The sequence below is a fragment of the Eurypyga helias genome, unplaced genomic scaffold (assembly GCF_000690775.1).
Source record: "Eurypyga helias isolate BGI_N326 unplaced genomic scaffold, ASM69077v1 scaffold11347, whole genome shotgun sequence".
Classification (NCBI taxonomy): Eukaryota; Metazoa; Chordata; class Aves; order Eurypygiformes; family Eurypygidae; genus Eurypyga; species Eurypyga helias.
In genome coordinates, this window is record NW_010259847.1 from 195,200 (window position 1) to 213,619 (window position 18,420).

At 43.0% G+C, this 18,420-nt stretch overlaps 1 protein-coding gene across 1 annotated transcript; it reads right to left on the minus strand.

The window, feature by feature from the left end:
* Positions 1–558: 558 nt before the first annotated feature.
* On the minus strand, positions 559–14,059 carry GPR26 (G protein-coupled receptor 26). The gene is made up of 3 exons (XM_010154794.1): positions 13,392–14,059; positions 7,764–7,877; positions 559–790 (listed from the first exon to the last, which is right to left on the minus strand). Exons 1-3 carry the CDS (start codon positions 14,057–14,059, stop codon positions 559–561), a joined length of 1,014 nt encoding a protein of 337 aa, XP_010153096.1.
* Positions 14,060–18,420: the final 4,361 nt, after the last annotated feature.

Below are 18,420 nucleotides of genomic sequence, written 5' to 3' on the forward strand. Positions count from 1 at the left end.
CTATGTCGGGCACTGTGTGAGTATCTAGGTAAAGACTTTTTTATTAAGCTTTTCCTATTAAGAGGTTTCTTATACGGGACCTACTCAACCAACCAGGTTTGGGTTGTTTTTTTAAAGCCAGGCTGGCAGCTCCATCAGAGGGAGCCTTACCTGCAACTAGTGAAAAATACAGCACAAATATCCCTGTGAAGCTTTTTTGGAGAAATCTTATGATGGCATCACTTTGCTCTCATTCCTTCCGTGAGTCCTTCTGCTGAGGACTAGTTTTTTACCCTACAGGCATGTGTGACTGCTGGTGGAAATCAATGGGAGATTTGTATTTGCAAAGCCTGCAAGACCACATATCAATAGCACTCTTACTTGGAGATGGGAGGTAGAAAAGCCGCCTGCCTCCCTTAGGTGTTACGGGGGCTACAGGGGGGACATGGGCTGGGCTGCAACCTGTCCGTGACTGCCCCACAAAACCTTCACAGCTGAGGATAGCTACTAGGGATAGGCCAGTTACTTTTGTGTCCCATATATTGTTTTATGTGTCTTGTAGGTCCCATACCAGACTCCTCATTCTTTCAGCTGCAATATATTCTGATTGTGCGATTCGCTCGTGAGTGCAGAGGAATTGATGGAGCTTCTTTTGAGGATCTTGTTTATGATGTCTTTCCATGTCTTCTTGTATTGATGCCGTAGCAAAGAGTACACAAAAGGGTCTGAAACAACTTTGCTGTAAGCTAAGCACTTGGAAATGATTCCCCAATGGGAATTGATGTGGACCACAGAGGATAATTCGACAAGTCTGTGGAAAAAGAAAGGTGGAGAGGGTGAATAGTCAGATTAAAAATATGGAGCAACAGCACAACTATTAGCTGTAAGCCAATGACACACACACACACCCCAACCCCCATTTATTTCTGGGCAATTGTAAGAAAACAAAAGAAAAGAAAGCCATGCTCTGAAAATGTGAATGTAGTCCTTCCTTTATACATTTCTGAGACTGAAAATGTAAACCTGAGGAGAGTTTCCCAAGGATGGGACTACACAGCTTCTATCAGAGTGTCTTGACCTCCAGCTTGCAAGGCATCTCTGACCCTCTGCAGTTAGCTGTACATTTACTGAGGCTGAAAGTGGACCTTGGTTGTGTTGCCTCCTAAAAGACTCTCTTGACCATTTACCACAATAAATGTTGAAGAATTTAGTGCAAAATGGAATAGCTCCAGCAGGATATCAGGCAGTATTCAAAAGAGCCTATTTATTTGTTACTGGAATACACCTTTTGTAGACTAAAAACTGAGTCCAAATCTCTGATGTAGACCTGGGTTTGAACTCATTTGACTTTCTCAGGCCATCAAGATACTTGATAAATGGGCATCTCTCTATAGTACTGTAACCTAGCCCTATTTTTAATGTCTAGTTTGGGATCATAAGGTAAGAAAGTTTACTGAGGATGAAAAATATCATGCAGCATCTTCTCATAAACTAATTTCCTATATATATCTCTCTTCATTTTCAAAACTGGCCATTTTAAGGGCCAAACATATACATTTGCAACAAATTTAGCAAGGCAAAACTTTTAACCCATTGAGAGAGGGAAGAGCTTTATATAGTCCTCATACCTACACTATCATGGATAGTTCACTTTGTACTGAGACAGTATTTTTGACAGTGAAATATTGGTAAGTCCACAAGGTTTTCTTTCCCCTTGCCTTTGAGCAACACTGAAGGACAGTCCTGCTCAATACGTCTCAACAGCTGTTGAGGTGTTATTGATTTTTCTGGAAGAGGAGCAGCCGTATGTGCTGCTCGGGAGCTCCACTATGCAATGGCAAATAAGATCTCTGCTGAAACTGTCATCAGCAGCAGGTGCTCTTAAATCTGCCTGGAAAATACTTCAATTGCTAATGTTTCTTCAGACAAAACTCCATTTCCAAGGAGCATTCTGAAGCGTGGTTCCTGCAGCAGCAATGGCAATAGTGTTGGTAATTCAAGCAGTTTAGAGAGGAAGATTTTTTTTTTTTTCCCCTCAGTCATTTTATTCTTATTCCATAAACTTTCACTACATCGTGTTGTTTAAAATAGCGTTGGCAGATGGTATGATCCAGTCATTTGAGCACGAAAGTGGGACTAAGGAGCCTTAATTTGTTACACCACTGACTACACGCGGCTTCTCTCTCTGTTCTGTTTGCCTAGACTGCAAAGCCATGGTCTGTTCCTTCCCAGCTTCATGTGCTGGGCTTAGCACCATGGGTCTGCAGCCAGTGCTGGGGCTTTAGCCACTGTCATCATGTTGGTAACTGAGAATAATTTTGTGTGCTTTGTACTAGCAATTTGATCACTTTGTATATCACTTCCATTGCAAGTGGGGTGTACCTGTACAATGATGTTTTTAGGAGAGGTGACATTAGCCAAAATACGATTTAGGCTCACTGACATGTGAGACCTTTGAGGTGACCAAGTGGTGTGACATGAAAATACTTGGGAATTGCTCTTGCCCCTCTACTGGTGCTGCTCGGCTCAGCTGATCACTGTAAACAACGTTGACAACCCAAAGAACAGCTATCTGTCCCAATTCTCCCTTTTCATTTCAATCAAACAAATGTTGTTCTTTCAACCTCTCCTTGTAACTCATGGTTCATATCTTCTTTACAAAGTGGGATCAAAATTCAGACATAATTATCTTCTACTGAAGCTGCCGGGGGGTCTCATAGGGTGATTCTCTCTTGTTTAATAAAATGTAGTTTATGACACCCATGTTAATATGCTCTAAAATGAGAATTGCCTATTTGAAAATTAATCATCCACTGAGTCACATTTACTTTGTAATCTACCATGAGCCATCCTTCCTCCTGTTATTCTCCACTCCACATACTTGATGCCTTCTTTGCATTTTGAATTTCATCATGTTGAATTTCATCTGGCTGATTTACTTTTATGGAATGCTTTAGAGATGTGAATTTGATTAAGCTTAATTAAATTCAGGGGATGCCTTGAATGACCAAAATATGACAAATTTGTGTCTGAATCTCTGTCAATCAGTTTTACAAGATGTTAACAACCTCCATTTAAAGCATATCGAATAGACACTTTGGGGTTGCAAGACTTGTTAATTTTACCTTCACTGACAGACCGACTAAAAAGCCTACACTTTTATCAACAGAATTTTAATTTTTTTTTCATTATGTTCCTTAACTGTTCTTGATATTTACACATTTTTCAATTCTTGTGTATTTTTTTATAGTAAATTACATTTGTAGACATCAAGCAGCAAACAGAAATGCAGACAAACCCTAAGCTATGCAATTCCATTTTGTGTACAAACAATTAAATATCAATCTTTCAAGGCATATCACGTACTTTATTGCCTTTGAAAGCAGGGTTTGTTTCTCATTTATGAGGGTAATCATATGCATAGCTTCAATGCTCATGAAAAGTTTCAGCCAAAAAGAAGACATTTTCAGTGAAGGAGCATTAATATTTCAGTGCTACCTGTAAATTAAATTCTACAGCATCAACTACGTAGTTCCCTATTTCGCTTTCATAAGCTACTTTCTGATGTCTTGTCTTCAATAACTTTTTGTTTCAAAGCCAGAAGCTGTTTTGCTGTGATACTTTGTTAATATTTTACAAACAAGTAATTCTGTAGCGTGTGTTATGTCAAATGGCTATCCAATTATTCCACTTCTAGTAAATAAATGAGAATGCTATGCTGAAGGTTAAGACCCTGATCCTTTATACAGGTAATACACACTGAAAACCCTTTATATACGTGTGCAGTATCTTTTACTGAACACATCCGTGTCCAGCCGGAGGCTACTACAGTGGGACCATATTTACTGTGCATTGCTTAAACCTGAGCACTTAACTGAGTTACGGGAGAAAATTCTGAACAGCCCAGAGTCTCATATAAACTAAAGACTCTTGTTGTTCAGGAGGCAAACAAAGCTGGCACTTCATTTTGGAGCTGGTAGGTGATGAATTTCTTACAAGAAGAAATTCTGCCCTTTCTCCAAGTATTTGAATCAGCTCTTTAAGCTTGCATTCCTAACATTTCTGTTTGTGACTAATTCTGATTTCTTGTTTTCCCCGTAGCATCAGAATTAGACCTTAGTCGTTTCTTTTGTGTTATTGATACAAAGCAGCTGACCATGAGTTTTATGCTGATGCTGATCTTACTTTATTTTCACTTTATTGCTAGGTAGACTGAATCTTTTGTATGCTGTCTTGCTAGTGAAAAAGCCCTATTTAATGACTGCTTCTTGATCCAAAAATGCCATTGCAGTAGCTGTTTGCTGATTTACCCTTAACCACTTTTACCTCATAAGTGGTGCACACATTATAAGAGGCCAGTAAAGAAGCAGATTCTTGGACTCCTGTAGCTAATCTCACAAATCTCTAGTAGCAAATCCTGCTAACCATTGCTTTTAGCCATTGTTGTTCCCCAGAGATGCAGGAACCACCTGTCAACACAGAGATGTGAGCATAGCAAGCAGCACTGCCCAGCTTGTACCAAAAGGGTTTTCTATTGATGAGGAAAATACCTCTATCTCACACCAGCTGAGCCTTCTGATGGAGACTAGAAGGCCACTTTCATTGCATATGTCAGCACAGGAAAATCTTGCATTTCTATGCACAGACAGGCAAGAACATAGCTTGCAGAGGAATTCTGAACTTGCTTGTATACCCAAGCAGGATCTGCATGCAGAGGACAGGCAACCAGTTTGAAAACACTGTTTGTTTACCCCTTGTTCCCCAGAGATGATACAAGAGAATTTTAATCTTCTTCTGCCTGTTCTACCATCCTCCTCTGTAACCTGAGGGCTTGGGGCTATGAACTTCTTTCTAGTATTACGTCAGGATTTTTAATTTAAGGCCAATTTCCTCACATTGACAGCACTTATTAACTTACTTGAGCAAAGTTGGAAATTAATATTAGAAACTGGTATGACTTTTTTTTTTTTTAATGAGAAAGCTCGTTGGAGAAAATAGGTTTTGAACAATGTTATTTAATCACACAATGATAAATACAGTAAAAGAAGAGATGTGTACTAATAGATGTTTTACAAACCAAGAAATAAGCTATGCCTAGAAATAAATAATACAGGGTAATACATCTGTCATACTGGTACAGTAGAAACAAGAATAATCAGTTTCTACTGTTATACTTCTTAAGGTCAGCCACTGAACTAATTAGAAGGGTGTTTTCCTGACAAAACGTGTCTAATCTGTTTTTTACCTTAATGTAGTCTGAAAAACTCTGGTTTACCCAGAGAAGAATTTATCTGGCTGGGGTTATAAACACAACTCCTTCACTGGTTCAAGGAATTGCTAGAGATAACTATTTGTTTTCAGTGTGGAAGCAGAAAGATGTTTTCATTATAAAGCCTTGTGTTTTACTGCTTTGAGGCCTCAATTCACGAGATACTTAAAAGCGTGTTTAATTTAAACATGTCGCTGTTTAGCGCCGGCTGTCCAAATGAGCAGCAGAGCAATATGCTTCATCAACTATCTTCTGTTCACTGCCCTGAAAAGTGATTGATTGCCTCTTTCTTGCAAATGAAAAGCTCTGGACAGAGTCCAGAAAATAATACTTGCTTATATAATTAAGCTCAAAAGCCTCCTAATCCCCCTGACTTCAACACCCTCAGACGTACGTGTGAGGTATAGGTAAGCACAGTAATGCACATCCTTACATACCCACCCATGTGTGTGGCATCCAGCAAGGTCTGAAGGGACACTCAAGCAGCTAGAGAGGGAATTCCCTGTAGCCTGTTGTGAAGTGATTCTCCTCAATGTGTCAGAACTGGAAAGGTCAGGAAAGTGATAGCCTTTACCTGCCCTGACATGCCTGGCCAGCACTTCATGCATTCAAGAGCCTACACCTTGACCCTTCCTATAGTCACTATCTGTGGCAAAGTTATCAGTCCTCAGCAGACTGAAGACTTGGGGGAACTTTTAAATTATGGACTGAAGAGAGGAGGATCAAGATTTATCTAACCCTTCTTCTATATCTTAGGATCTATTTGGACACAAGAGTAAAGAGGAGGTAAGGAGGTGGTGATGGAACACAGGGATGAGATGCCTATGGAGGAGCTCAAAAGTGCTTCTGCCAGTCCTGGTTAGAGCACTTGGCATCACTCAGGACAGAGCCACGAGCTATTCTGTGACTGCAGTGATTTTCATTAAGTTCAGAGACACAACTTGGAATGAAATTTAACCATTTGTGATGAGACAAATACTCTAATATCTTACAGCCTGAGAACTAAGGCTAAATGGCTGCAATTTAAATCCTTTCATACCCTTTTAGAGTGTGTGACATGAAGTGTCTTCTTGTGACTACCAAGTGAAAGCGAAGGTAAATCTAGCAACATTGTTGCAAATGCCTTTGAAACATTGTTGCAAGTGTCTTGGAAACATTGTTGCAAGTGCCTTGGAAACATTGTTGCAAGGGCCTTGGAAACATTGTTGCAAGTGCCGTGGAAACATTGTTGCAAGTGCCTTGGAAACATTGTTGCAAGGGCCTTGGAAACATTGTTGCAAGTGCCGTGGAAACATTGTTGCAAGTGCCTTGGAAACATTGTTGCAAGGGCCTTGGAAACATTGTTGCAAGTGCCTTCGAAACATTGTTGCAAATGTCTTCGAAACATTGTTGCAAGTAGTTGTCAGGTTGTTACAAGAATTTGCAACATTGTTGCACGTGTAGTTGTCAGATTGTTGCAAGAATTTGCAACATTGTTACAAATAAACAGCATGAATCAATTAGCCATTATCGTCATGAACATAACATCAGTGGGACACGCAGGTTTCCATTTTTACCAAGAGACTACAAGACCTTCTTGTGAATGGTTTTGTTAGAAATAGAAATTCAGGAGAGTATACTAAACAGGAAAAACTTGGAGTTGGCTACATCCCCACTTATAATGAGTAGTAATTCAGTCTTTTCAATTATTTGTTTGTGACAGATCTGAGTTTGACTGACGTCAGTCCCAATAACTATTTGGTGATATTGGAATTGGTGAGATGTTAAAATTGTTTTTTCCTTTCCCTGTTATGCATAGCAGCATTTCAGTTTTTCCAGTCTTTTAATAAGGACTGTAAGTTATAAATTTCCTTCAACAATTAGATAACACTATTTTGAATATGCTCACTTTCTAATACTTTATGTTTCATAGGAGTAATTTTGTGTTTCCCACAGGAGCCATTTCCAAAGATAAGCTAGTAGATAGATAAGGACATCTGACAATAAATCACAGGAATTCTTTTTAGCTATGAGCCAGAACCACTTTTATATTTGATGTTTATGACTAATAAACTCTATCCAGTCAGACAAAGTTATCATTTAAGTCTGTGGACCATGTTCTCACCTCAGCTGGATTTTGCTGACCAGATTTTTACAGTTTGACCTACTCAGACACGTATCTTCCCCTGCAGATCAGCCCCTGAACCAGGGAGGCAATCAGAGGAGGAGGTGACTACCTGACCTGAAACATGTCTGCAAACCGCTGTGGACTGAATTCCTAAATCACTCCCATGCAACCAACATATCGACTGAACAGCTTTTGGCCCACAGGCTGTGTCAGGATTTTATCAGATAAGTGCTATGACATTTTATATAGTTTTCTTGGCTCAGTAAATGCAATCTCTGTCATAGGAATGGAAACACTGCACAAAATCTTCACGGGAGATGTGAATCATTTTCTGGTTCAGAGTGCCCTACTTCTCTGAGCCTAGAGTGCATCTCAGTAGACTTTCCCATTATGTAGGTTTGCACTTACCTTGTAATTACATAAGGTGCAAAACAAAGTATAAAAGTACCAATAAAGGTACTTATTTTCTTTGTTGCTCGCTGCCTCCGTCTCTTTTGTTCTTCTAGACAACGCTCTCTTACGCTGTGTAACATTCAACACAAACAAGAACATAAATCATAATATCAGGTAGCAGATTTTAATGGCTTTACTTATGGGATGATAGAAAGTAATCTTTCCAGTAATTGTTTTATTTGCATAAGCCAATACCAGGTGCACTACATTTATATGGGACAATACCAAGTATTAATGCATTGTAGGATCATCTTACCCTCCAAAAACAATTACTGAGAATTGCATGATTATATATTTATATGCACACACACACATCATCAATTTGTGTGTACTCAAATTGGTGGAATTCAGCCTTTCATTCGATTGCAGCTCCTTTCTGAGTTACTGTAAACTGTATTTGTAGGCCAGAGTTTGCCTCATGATATTCAGAGGCTGAAAAAATATCCAGAGCAGTAGGCAGCATGCAACTTCCCTAGAAACAGCAATTCCAACACCACTATCTTAGGAGAAACTTCCAAGCAAGACAAGGAACATAACACAATAAAATCATAACAGGAAAAAACATGCTATGAAAATTCAGTCCAGCTTTAGAGCAATCACTGTATCGCACAACCATAAATATTTGGGCAGCCTGTACAGCTCTGCAAAAGCCAGTAATTCTATAACAAGCCCAGAGCACTGTCATGTTCTGACTCCTCATCTCAAACCAGCTTTGCTCCTGAATAAACAGATACAAATTATTCACACCCTGGGGTTTTTCCTACCTATCGCATTTTAGGGCATGATCTTCTCCTTTGAGATTCCCAGTGGTGGCCTCACCAGGCTGCCAGAGAGCTCCTAAGATCCTTGGTATGTCAGCTAGCTGAGGGGAGCACGGGGCTGAGACCACTGCAGGAAATCCCCTTTGAAATCAGCATATTTACTTACCAAAAGAGTGACAATGTGAAAACCCATCCTCCTCCCCTACCTACCTATGTAACTCCTGTGCTGGCTCTGTATTTTGAGGGACATGGACAAGTAACTGTCTCCTCCAGGCAGTTGGGTTCAATGGGCAGCACTGTTTGTGCCTCCAGAGTGATCTGGACTAGACCCTTTGGAGAGGGCAAAAGCAAAGCCAGACTGCAGTCCTGAAACCCCTCTCTACGCACATCGCAGTGCTGTTACGTGTTGACTCATTGCCCAGGTCTCATGGTACAGCAAACGCATGGCTCAGGCAAGCCAAATGGTCTGGCCCATGAGTTGTATTATGTAACTGTGGCACTGGTCTCTGGTTTTATTATAATTTTTTAATTGATGACTCACTGTCAGGTTCCACGCTCACGTCTGTTAATAGCTGTGAGGTTTATGGCCATACCCTGACGTTATTTGCTGTATCTGCAAATGTTGATCATCATCTGAATGCATGTTATGTCCTGGGGATCTCAGTGCGCTTCAGTGATCTCTGTGGCAGTGAGTTCCTATGTGACCTTTACATTGTGTTAAAGAAAATGTTTTTCCTTTGATCTGTTTTATATATGGTCTTACATTTCTAGTCCCTAGAGCAGCTATCATTAAGTACAAAATTAAATAAGCACTGGAGAAAAAGTTTGTTCTCCTTGAAATAACATCATCTTGCTCTAAGGAATATGCCTAAGTAGAATGAAAACACGTCTAAAAGTGTTACATGTTCTATGCCTGAGTTATTTCAGCTACAAATGGCAGCCAAGATGGAAAAAAAATCCACCTTTTCAAGGGAACCTATGTGCTTTCAGTTCTGCAAGAGCTGGAGAACTTGCAGTATTTTTAGGGGCAGACAGATAACCTTAGAGGTGTAGCAGCTTTGCTTAAAACCTCTGTTATTAAATTCATAGTATCCCAGGCACACAGTGATACAGGAAACCAAACCTCCAAAGTAGGTTCAATTAGGATGTTGTTAGGGTGTAGAAAGTGGTGTATTTTTTGTCTCTAACAGTTTCCCCAGTTACATCTTTTCCTTTCTGGCACATACAACGCTGTCTTTGCCTCCTGCAGCTCACACATGACTTGGGAAGTGGTGAAGACTTCAACCAATTTCTTTTGTTCAGCCTTTCCAGATGTAGCTAATAAACACCACATCACAGAGGAAGGTATTTTATCTCACTCCTTCATATAGGCAATGTACGCAGATGAGTATTTTGCTTTTGCACACACTTTCATGCACTGAGATATGAACATAAATGCAAGTTCTAGTAGTGACACTGGTAATACAACTGGATTATTGACTAAGCTTTCCTTTAAAGATTTTAATATCCTGGAAAATCTAAGATACATCCCTTTGTAGGTTTGGTATTTTAAACAAATTTTATGAGATACTGGACCTTAAGATCTGTAAAGCTGGATACACTAAAAAGATAGTATATATAATCTGGGTGAAGAAATACACAGGTTAAGCACTTAAGTGAAGTCTTGCCCAAACCTCTCACAATACCTAAGATATCTCAGTCTGAAGTACAAAGTCAAGAGAAGGCAGTATCCAGTAAAAATGCCTAAGCTAACTTGAAAGGACATGTGCCCCAAACATTCACACGATTTCATGTGGTATTTAGAGGTTTCCTTTGTACTCGCCTTGAGTGATCTTCAGGAGACCACTAGTGTCTTTCCAAGTCACAGGTAATAAAGACATCTGTCATAGTGCCTGTCGCTAGACACCCTTGCGGGTGGATTCTGAGTCACAGGAATCAGAAAATTGTCCGTACACATTTCTCAGTGTTGAAACTAGACCATGCAAAAAGCCAGAGAAGTCAGGGCTGTCTAAGTTGGGGTTACAAACTTGGTTCTCTCATTTGCCTTCTCCCAGCATCCATGTCTATGCTATTAGGTCCCATAGTAAACACTGAAAATGCCTGAATATATCCCACTTATATAATTCAAATGATGCTTTTGTTATATCGGAGCTTTCTGAACATCACTGACTGCTCCAGGATGCCTGCAGCCTTTGTGTAGTTCTCGCAGTAGGGAAGGCAATCTGAGGTCTAACCCTTTCAGGGGTGGTAGGTGTCACCATAGGCCAAATCAGCCACCAATTCTGTAGTCTAGAAAAGAAGCTAAACTCTCTTTTCTTTGAGAAGCTTTAGAATAACCTGATGCGAGAGATAAATAATGGCAATACAGGTTACTCTCAGCAAAGTGCCTATACACCTCTCTCTCCTCTGAAGAAAGGAAGTAACGCTCCCACAATCCCATTGAACCTACATCTCAATGAGATGATTACAAAATGCAAGCACACCCTCAAATTAACCTGGACCATAAAATGGAGAGGAGGAGACATACCATTGAGATTTTTGCCCTTTTTCTAAGCTTTACTGTGCAGTCCAGGCATTCTTTAAGCATTAGGCATAATGATTGCTATTTCAAATAGCCCCCAGTAGGTCCGTGGCACTGGCCTGGGAGTAACCACCACATCTTATGGTGCGTGCAGGAGCTAAGTCAGGGCACAGTTTAGCAACCAGACAGCACGTAGGGCAGAAGGGTGTTTTTTCCTCAGTGTGACTTGGGGGATAAGGGAAGATTTATACATGTGTTTCTCAAGAACACTAACAGAACTCGCCCAAAGTTCTGCACTGCATTCTTGGACAAGAGGGAGATCAAAGAGCTTAACTGGAGAAATCTGAGCAAATTTTTCTGTTCCTCTAACAGTGTGTTGTCCTGCCCTGATCCTTTCAGACTTACTTGCCTTAAGCTTAGGAATCCTCAAATGTGACCCTTTTTTGAGGACAGCCACATGTGCTTTTAGTCCTGCAGCTCTGCTCCGAGCTGGCTGCAAATGGAGAGAGCTGATGTTCACCTCCAGCATGCAGAGGAAAGGACAGTAAGGGGGGGTCAGGTGGGATGGCTGGTGTGGGACTCACCTCTTCAACTACTCCCCGCTTTCCTCTCTTCCAGGCAGACTGATTCTATGATTCTATGACTTCTTCCCTCATATCAGACACCTCCCTACACTACCAGCTGCCAGCATTTTTCTGAAAGACATCTCCCTTCCCCTCAGTCTCTGACAGAGACAGTCTGAACCTGGAGATCCCATCTCTGACTGTCTCCCAAGCAGCACACGCATCCCTCACAGCTGCTCTGTCACCCTACCTAGACCAAATCATTTTCTCCCTTTTTTCCAGGCAAATACATCAGACCTTTCCTTTTCCAATCACCTGCTCCAGCCACACTAAGCCCTAAGACAAACCAGTTCCTCTGAGCAAACCAGGCTGACTTCTTTCCACACTACGAGCCGTGCCTCTGGTTTCCCCTTCCCAGAGCTCACTTGCTGACTCTGCCACCCATCCCCGTCACAGCTGGGTCTTGGCCCATCTGCCCCAGATCATCAGAGCCTCTCAGTCCTCAGCCAGGACATTCTGATTGGTCAGCCGTCCTGTCCCTCTCTGTCCTGCCTCAGCTGTGCAGGTTCATTCCTCAAATTCCCATTTCCCAAGCAGATCACTCTAGCTTGTCCTGCTGCTCCCTTCTCACCAGCCTCATCCCATGTCTTTCCAACAGTGCCTGGTTTGGTTCTCTCCTTTTCCTCGTCTCCACTACTTGTGGGCAGAGCTATCATGTACTCACAGCACACATGGATTTCCTCCTCCCCCGTGCACCAGGCACCTTCTCCAGCTCCTCAACAGAATCGCTGCCTGCCCAGCACCACTCTTGGACTTGCACTCAGCAAGGCTTTCCCTCCTTCAGCTTTACCACTGTACTCCCCTTACTGACCCAGGGAAAGCTGTCTCTCCCACTCTCCCTCCCTCCTCCACCCAAATTTTCATCCCTTCCAGATCCAGACGTAACCAATTCAGGCAAGATTTACAGTTTGTGCATAGTCCCTGATGTGACTCTCTTGCACAACATCCCAGCACACATTCATACCCGTTCTGTGCTTGCCTTCAAGCCCATTATCCTCCCAGCCCCCAGAGACTTTCCTCCTCCTGTGCTTAAAGACTGTCATTTGAAATGAATTCCATACATCCCTTTCTTGTCATATTAACATTGCTGCTGAAGTCTCTCTCACTTGGATTTAAGTATAGGCATCCATGCGTATGCATTTTGTAGATATTATTCCCATACATTTCTGCCTTCAGGAAAGATAAAGTTCCTGAGAACACAGCAACAAGGAAACTGCCGGGTGAACAAGCGGCATGCAGCACCCAGCTTCTCTTCTGAACTCCGAATGCAAGGACATGTGCAGCCTCAGCCTGCTCCCTCTCAGCGATCTAGCAACATTTTGGGCTCTCAGTGCCAAAAAATGTAAATCTATCGACCACTAAATTCACCTTCTGAGACAAAGGGCAGCGATCCAATCACTGTCTCAAAGAGAAATGCATGCTCAGCCAAAACTGCCTATTTCTTTGCTGTCCCTCCCAAAGCAAGCCCTTAAGCATAACAAAAAAAGAGTTGTTTCTGCAACCAGAGAAATAAACACAAGAAAAAAGAAACATGCAGAATAGAAACTGGCAAGAAGGATGCTTGTTCTCTCTCCTCCCCATCCCCTGCTGTGATACAGATCAGACTGTATTTAACACAACCCATTTCTCACTCCTCTGCAGCGAACAGTCTCACTCGCTGAACACGCGGGTACCTTACCTGGGATGGATGTCCACAAGCAGCACCAGGGTCTGCATAGTGATCACGTCAATCCGCTTACAGTGAAACCGTGCCACCTTCAGCACTTTTAGATATGTGAAACACAGGACTATAAGGGAGAGGAGGAAGCTGAGGGTGTGAAAGACCCCAGTGAAAATCACAAACTGTGTCCTATCCTCTGGTCTCTTGTTGTACAGGGTGCAGGAGGCATAGAGATGATGGAAACCCACCCAGGAGAGAGAAGCTGCCGCTATCGGGAACGACACCGAGTGTAACCACGTGTAGCTCAGTATGAGAGCAGCGTCTCTGTATCTCATTTTGGAGTGATAACTTAGAGGGAAGACCACAGCAATCCACCTGTCAATGCTCAAAGCTGCCATGCTCAGCATGGAGTTCGTGGTGAGAAAAGTCTCCAGAAAGCCCACAACGTGGCAGATCTGATCTCCTCCTGGTTGACTCTTGTAAATGATCCCAGCCAAGGTCAAAGGCATGTTGGAAACAGTCATCAACAGGTTGCAGAAGGTGAGGTTGAGGATGAACAATCCCGGGACCTGCTTGCGGATGTCGGCGCTGTACAGGAAGCACATCAGCACCAGCACGTTGGCCAGCAGGGCCACGAGCATCAGCACCACCACCACGAAAGCCAGGATCACCTCCCAGATGCTCATGGTGCGTCCAGTCACAGGAAGGACATCTCCGAAACTGCGCCGTGCCGGCACCTGGGGACCATGGTGCGAGGCGCGCTCACCTCGCCCTCCTCCCCAGCCTGCTCACACTCTTGCATGCCCTCCGTATTTTTAGAAGAGCTGCAGTTTTTTTCTCCAACCTCCCCCTCCTCGCTGCTCCTTTCCACGTCAACGCTTTCCGAGACGTGCACAAAAGCGCTGGGAATGCCCATCAAACTGCGAGGAGGGCTTAAAAAATATCAGCAGGGCTGAACCACTGTCTCCATTTGGTCCATTCGAAGGACAGCAGATTATTCTGAGAAACTGCTCTCCTGAGATCCCTAATTATCAGCCCAAAGCTTGCAAGCATTTCACCGAGTGAATTGTGCTCTCCTTCTCTCTTGCTTTCTGTGTCTCTCTCTCTCTCTTGCTCTTTCTCTCCCCTCCCCTCTCCTCCAACCCTCACTCCCTTCCAGGCTGTATGTAACCTGCTTTTTATGATCACAGATAAAAACCCCATTAATGGATTAAAGCATGCTGGTGATTCGCAAACGTGATTATGTCATTCCCCACCCCACAACCCCTCCCCTTCCCCTTGCGATTGTGACTAGACTTTCCTCAAGAGAAATCCCATGCTTTCATTTAATTGATTTAGCCATTAATTTGCAAACAGCCATGTAACCGAATTCCTGCACTCCGGAGTGTTTCCTACATTTCAGTGCATCACTTTCACAGCTGATGCTTGCTCTCAGCCAGGGCAGAGGCTTTCTTTTCCCTTCATTAGCTGTGCTCAAAAAGATGGGGGGGGAAATGGATGTATTCTGCTACTTTTCCAGAGCTGTCATTAAGCTACCGGAATGGTTTTACGGCTCTAGTTTTGCACTTTGCAGTCCTTTGTCTCCAAGCATGATGCATAGGAGGAAAATTGTTGCCTCCCCAAAGCCCTAAATGCCACTGTAATATGCCCAAGGTCATAGAGCAAGTGAGTGGCAGGGACAGCAACGTGCTGCCAGCCTTGGTATTCCACCAGGTTTTCTCCCCTCCAACAGCCTTTGCTTATTCCTAATCAAAGCCTCTCTCTCTGTGAGGGTGAGTGCCCTGTGAGATCAAAACCAAGAAGCAGCTTGGCAAAGGAAATAGGAATGGATCTGTATTGCACATAATTAGGTGTTAAAATTAAGGGTTTTTTTAAAGGACAGAGTGGGAACAGTTTTCTAATTGCCTGTCTCTTTAAAACAGTTCTAACTGGGGATGCTGAGAGGCTGCAAGCAATTGGGACAGCTTTCTCATCACGCCAGGCAAACCTTAATCCCCACATAATAAGAAGGCAAAAGGTACCCTGTAGCACAGTTATTGTGGCTTAGTAAGTGCCTCTGCACGTGTGTGACAGCTAGGTGCCTAAGCGGATTTTTCCTCTGTGCTTGCAGCCCTTGCCAGAGCCATGCAGGCTCGATTTACAGCAGCCACTGCAGGCACTCGGGCTCGTCCGCTCAGCAGCAGAGCCATCACCCTGCATGGTGTCAGAGCTTCGCATGTAGGAAGGCTCCTTCTCTTCCACTTGTGTTTTGTTTTCTTAAACCAGGCTTTGAAGGGCTAACGGTGACAGAAGGCTGTCAGCAGGCAGCTGGGACTCCCCAGGAGGGTTTAGCTGGGTACTCAGGTCCTCCACGCACACCCTCAGCTGAGGAAGAATGGCTCAAGGTACAGAGCCCAGGTCTGTCCATGAGCCCTGTGAGCTCCCTGTCTCCTTTTTCCAGCAAAACAAAGCAAGGAATTCATTCCCTACTTCCCATGGTCGGGCAGGTGTTCAGCTATACCCATGGAAGTAGGGCTCTGTCATGCATAATGGTTACTTGGGAGGACAAACATCATCACTCCAAACATCCCCTCTCCTTCCTTCTTCTTCCCCAGATTTATATGCTGAGTATGACGCCATATGGGATGGAATATCCCTTTGGTCAGTTGGGGTCAGCTGTCCCGGCTGTGTCCCTTCCCAGTTCCTTGTGCACCCCCAGCCTCCTCACCGGTGGGGTGGAGTGAGAAGCAAGAAATGCTTTGACTCTGTGTCAGCACTGCTCAGCAGTAACGAAAACATCCCTGTTATTGACACTGTTTCCAGCACAAATCCAACACACAGCCCCATACCAGCTACTGTGAAGAAAATTAACCCAATCCCAGACAAAACCAGCACAACTGGTAAGTTTCTAAAGACATGGAGGGGAATGCTATGCCCACTTGGTCTCAAGGTGATGTCTGGCTCCTCCTTCCCATACTCATCCAGCCTCCTCCTCCTCGGCTCCAATCAATCCTACAAGGCCCCAGCTGCACAAATCATTCAAGCAGCACAGGCACTGGGTAATTTAGTCATTTATCTTGCACTCACCAGGCTATGGGTTTATCAGGATGGTTTCCTGAAGCAGTGTGCTGTTTTCCCTTTAGAGAGTGGTGGTGCCTCTTGGGTTCAAAACTCTGCTCATGAGTGATTCCTTGGTGTGACAGGGGTCTGGCATTAGTGTAAAGCCCAGGTGAACAGGGAGGGAAGAAATTTTCTTCTGGAAATAAAGGATTAGGGAGGACAGTCAGGAAGGGACGATTCTCCCAAAGGCATGGATAAATGTGAAACAACAGGAAAGGAGGTAGTTCAATGAAGCAGTGGTGGAATATGAATGGTCAGATTCGGGAGTGGCATTGGATAGACACTGCAGTGGACCTGTCATGAGGGGATCAACGAGGAGCTGGTGTGGAGGAAACAGTGGAAGGGTGGACATATCTGGAAGGGCAGGGAAGCTGGTAGGATTAGGGACTGGTTCTGATGGATGTCTTTACCGGGGAGTGGAGAAGCATACAGGAGTCGATAGCTGCAAGACAGTCAAGAGGAGACCCACTAAGTGGTGTCTGATCTCCTTCCTCCAAGACCTGAAATCTCCCCTCCCTCCACCTAGCCCTTTTTTCCCCCCCAGGAGTTTGATAGGGTGCTATGACTGTTGATATTGATGTGGGAAAGCTAAATTAAAGCAGCAGGTTTGGCATGTACTTCAGTATACGCTGGCCTAAATGAATGAAGCATTCCTCATCCTGTGCTTCACAGTTTACTGATTGCTTTGCCTTTTCCTATCAAGCTACTCTGTGTTGTACAAGTTTCTTGGGTAAAGAAAACATTATTATCAGTAAGGCTAAACTCCCATTGTTTACAGGAAAAATGTAGCAGCTGAAAAGGGTTTAAATCTACAATCAAGTGAAAAAGCTTTCTAGATTTCAGGAGAAAGCTGAAGTTTTCTCTTGATGACTGACTTAAGTCTCAGTATTTATGTCTAACTCTAAAGGCCCAAGTAATTTACATAATTGATTCCCCTGTTGATAATCCCTGAAGCTGAGGATATTTACTGAATGCTCTATTTATCTATTTATCATGCATACCTAAGAGAGCATCAAACAGCTTCATTTTATACAAATCAGGAGGAAAGAATATGCTGTGCATATTTCATCACCATAGAGGAAATGAATGTGTTGCCTGTAAGCTCCTAATGGCAGGGGCTGCAAGTTTGGTTTGTAATATTTCAGTGACAGATTACATGGTGAATTAGCAATAAGCACTCCTAATAAATATCAGTTACCACCAGTGAACCTTCACAGTACCAGGTCTGGGATTAGAAGATCAGTCCTCCTTCAGCATTTGCTCCATCATCAAACACACAAAACCACAGAACATCAGTTGTGTTCCATATAACTTAAATGCAGGGGTCACTCTGTGAAGTATGACCCAGCAGATAGAGCAACAGGCTGCCAACTGAGACATCTGGGTCCTATGTGACCATGGGACATCAGTTCACCAAAGCTCTCCCATCTTTGCTTTGTCCTGTAAACTCATGGGGAGAAAAGGCAAGGTGTTTGTATACAACAAGGTCCGGAACCTTGAGAGAGCCTGAAGGCCTTAATCAAACAATGAATTTTATGCACAAATGACTAGTTCTAGAAGGATCACATGGCCCTCTTGCAATGCTTTTACAATGGCCTATCGCTAATGGATTGGTGGCCTACATACCACATTTAATGCCAGTTTATCCCGACTGAGATATGACTTGTACCAGTATTGTACCAAACAGGAAGCATATTGCAACAATATGGAACTCCTTCATATAAGAGGTCAATTTACTACTTTCCAAGTAGTAATTTTTGTTACATTTTTGTCTGCATTTGGCAATGGACAAAGTCATGAAGCTGATTAAATCTTCAATATTTTGGGTTGACCTTTCAACTTCAAAAATTCTACAACACATGGATGCAAGATTTGCTTTTGCTGAGGTGGTCATGAGGGGAAAAGCCTTTCTCTTGATGCTGTCCCACTGAGACTATGATATAGCTTC

Bases quoted from the DNA above. Each gene is read 5' to 3' on its own strand.
- GPR26 (XM_010154794.1), bottom strand. From the start codon at position 14,059: ATGAGCATCTGGGAGGTGATCCTGGCTTTCGTGGTGGTGGTGCTGATG. The intron at 7,878-13,391 runs GTAAGGTACCCG...AATGTTACACAG, and splicing joins CTTGTGGACATCCATCCCAG to CGTAAGAGAGCGTTGTCTAG. The intron at 791-7,763 runs GTAAGTGCAAAC...CTTTTTCCACAG, and splicing joins GCACCTTATGTAATTACAAG to ACTTGTCGAATTATCCTCTG.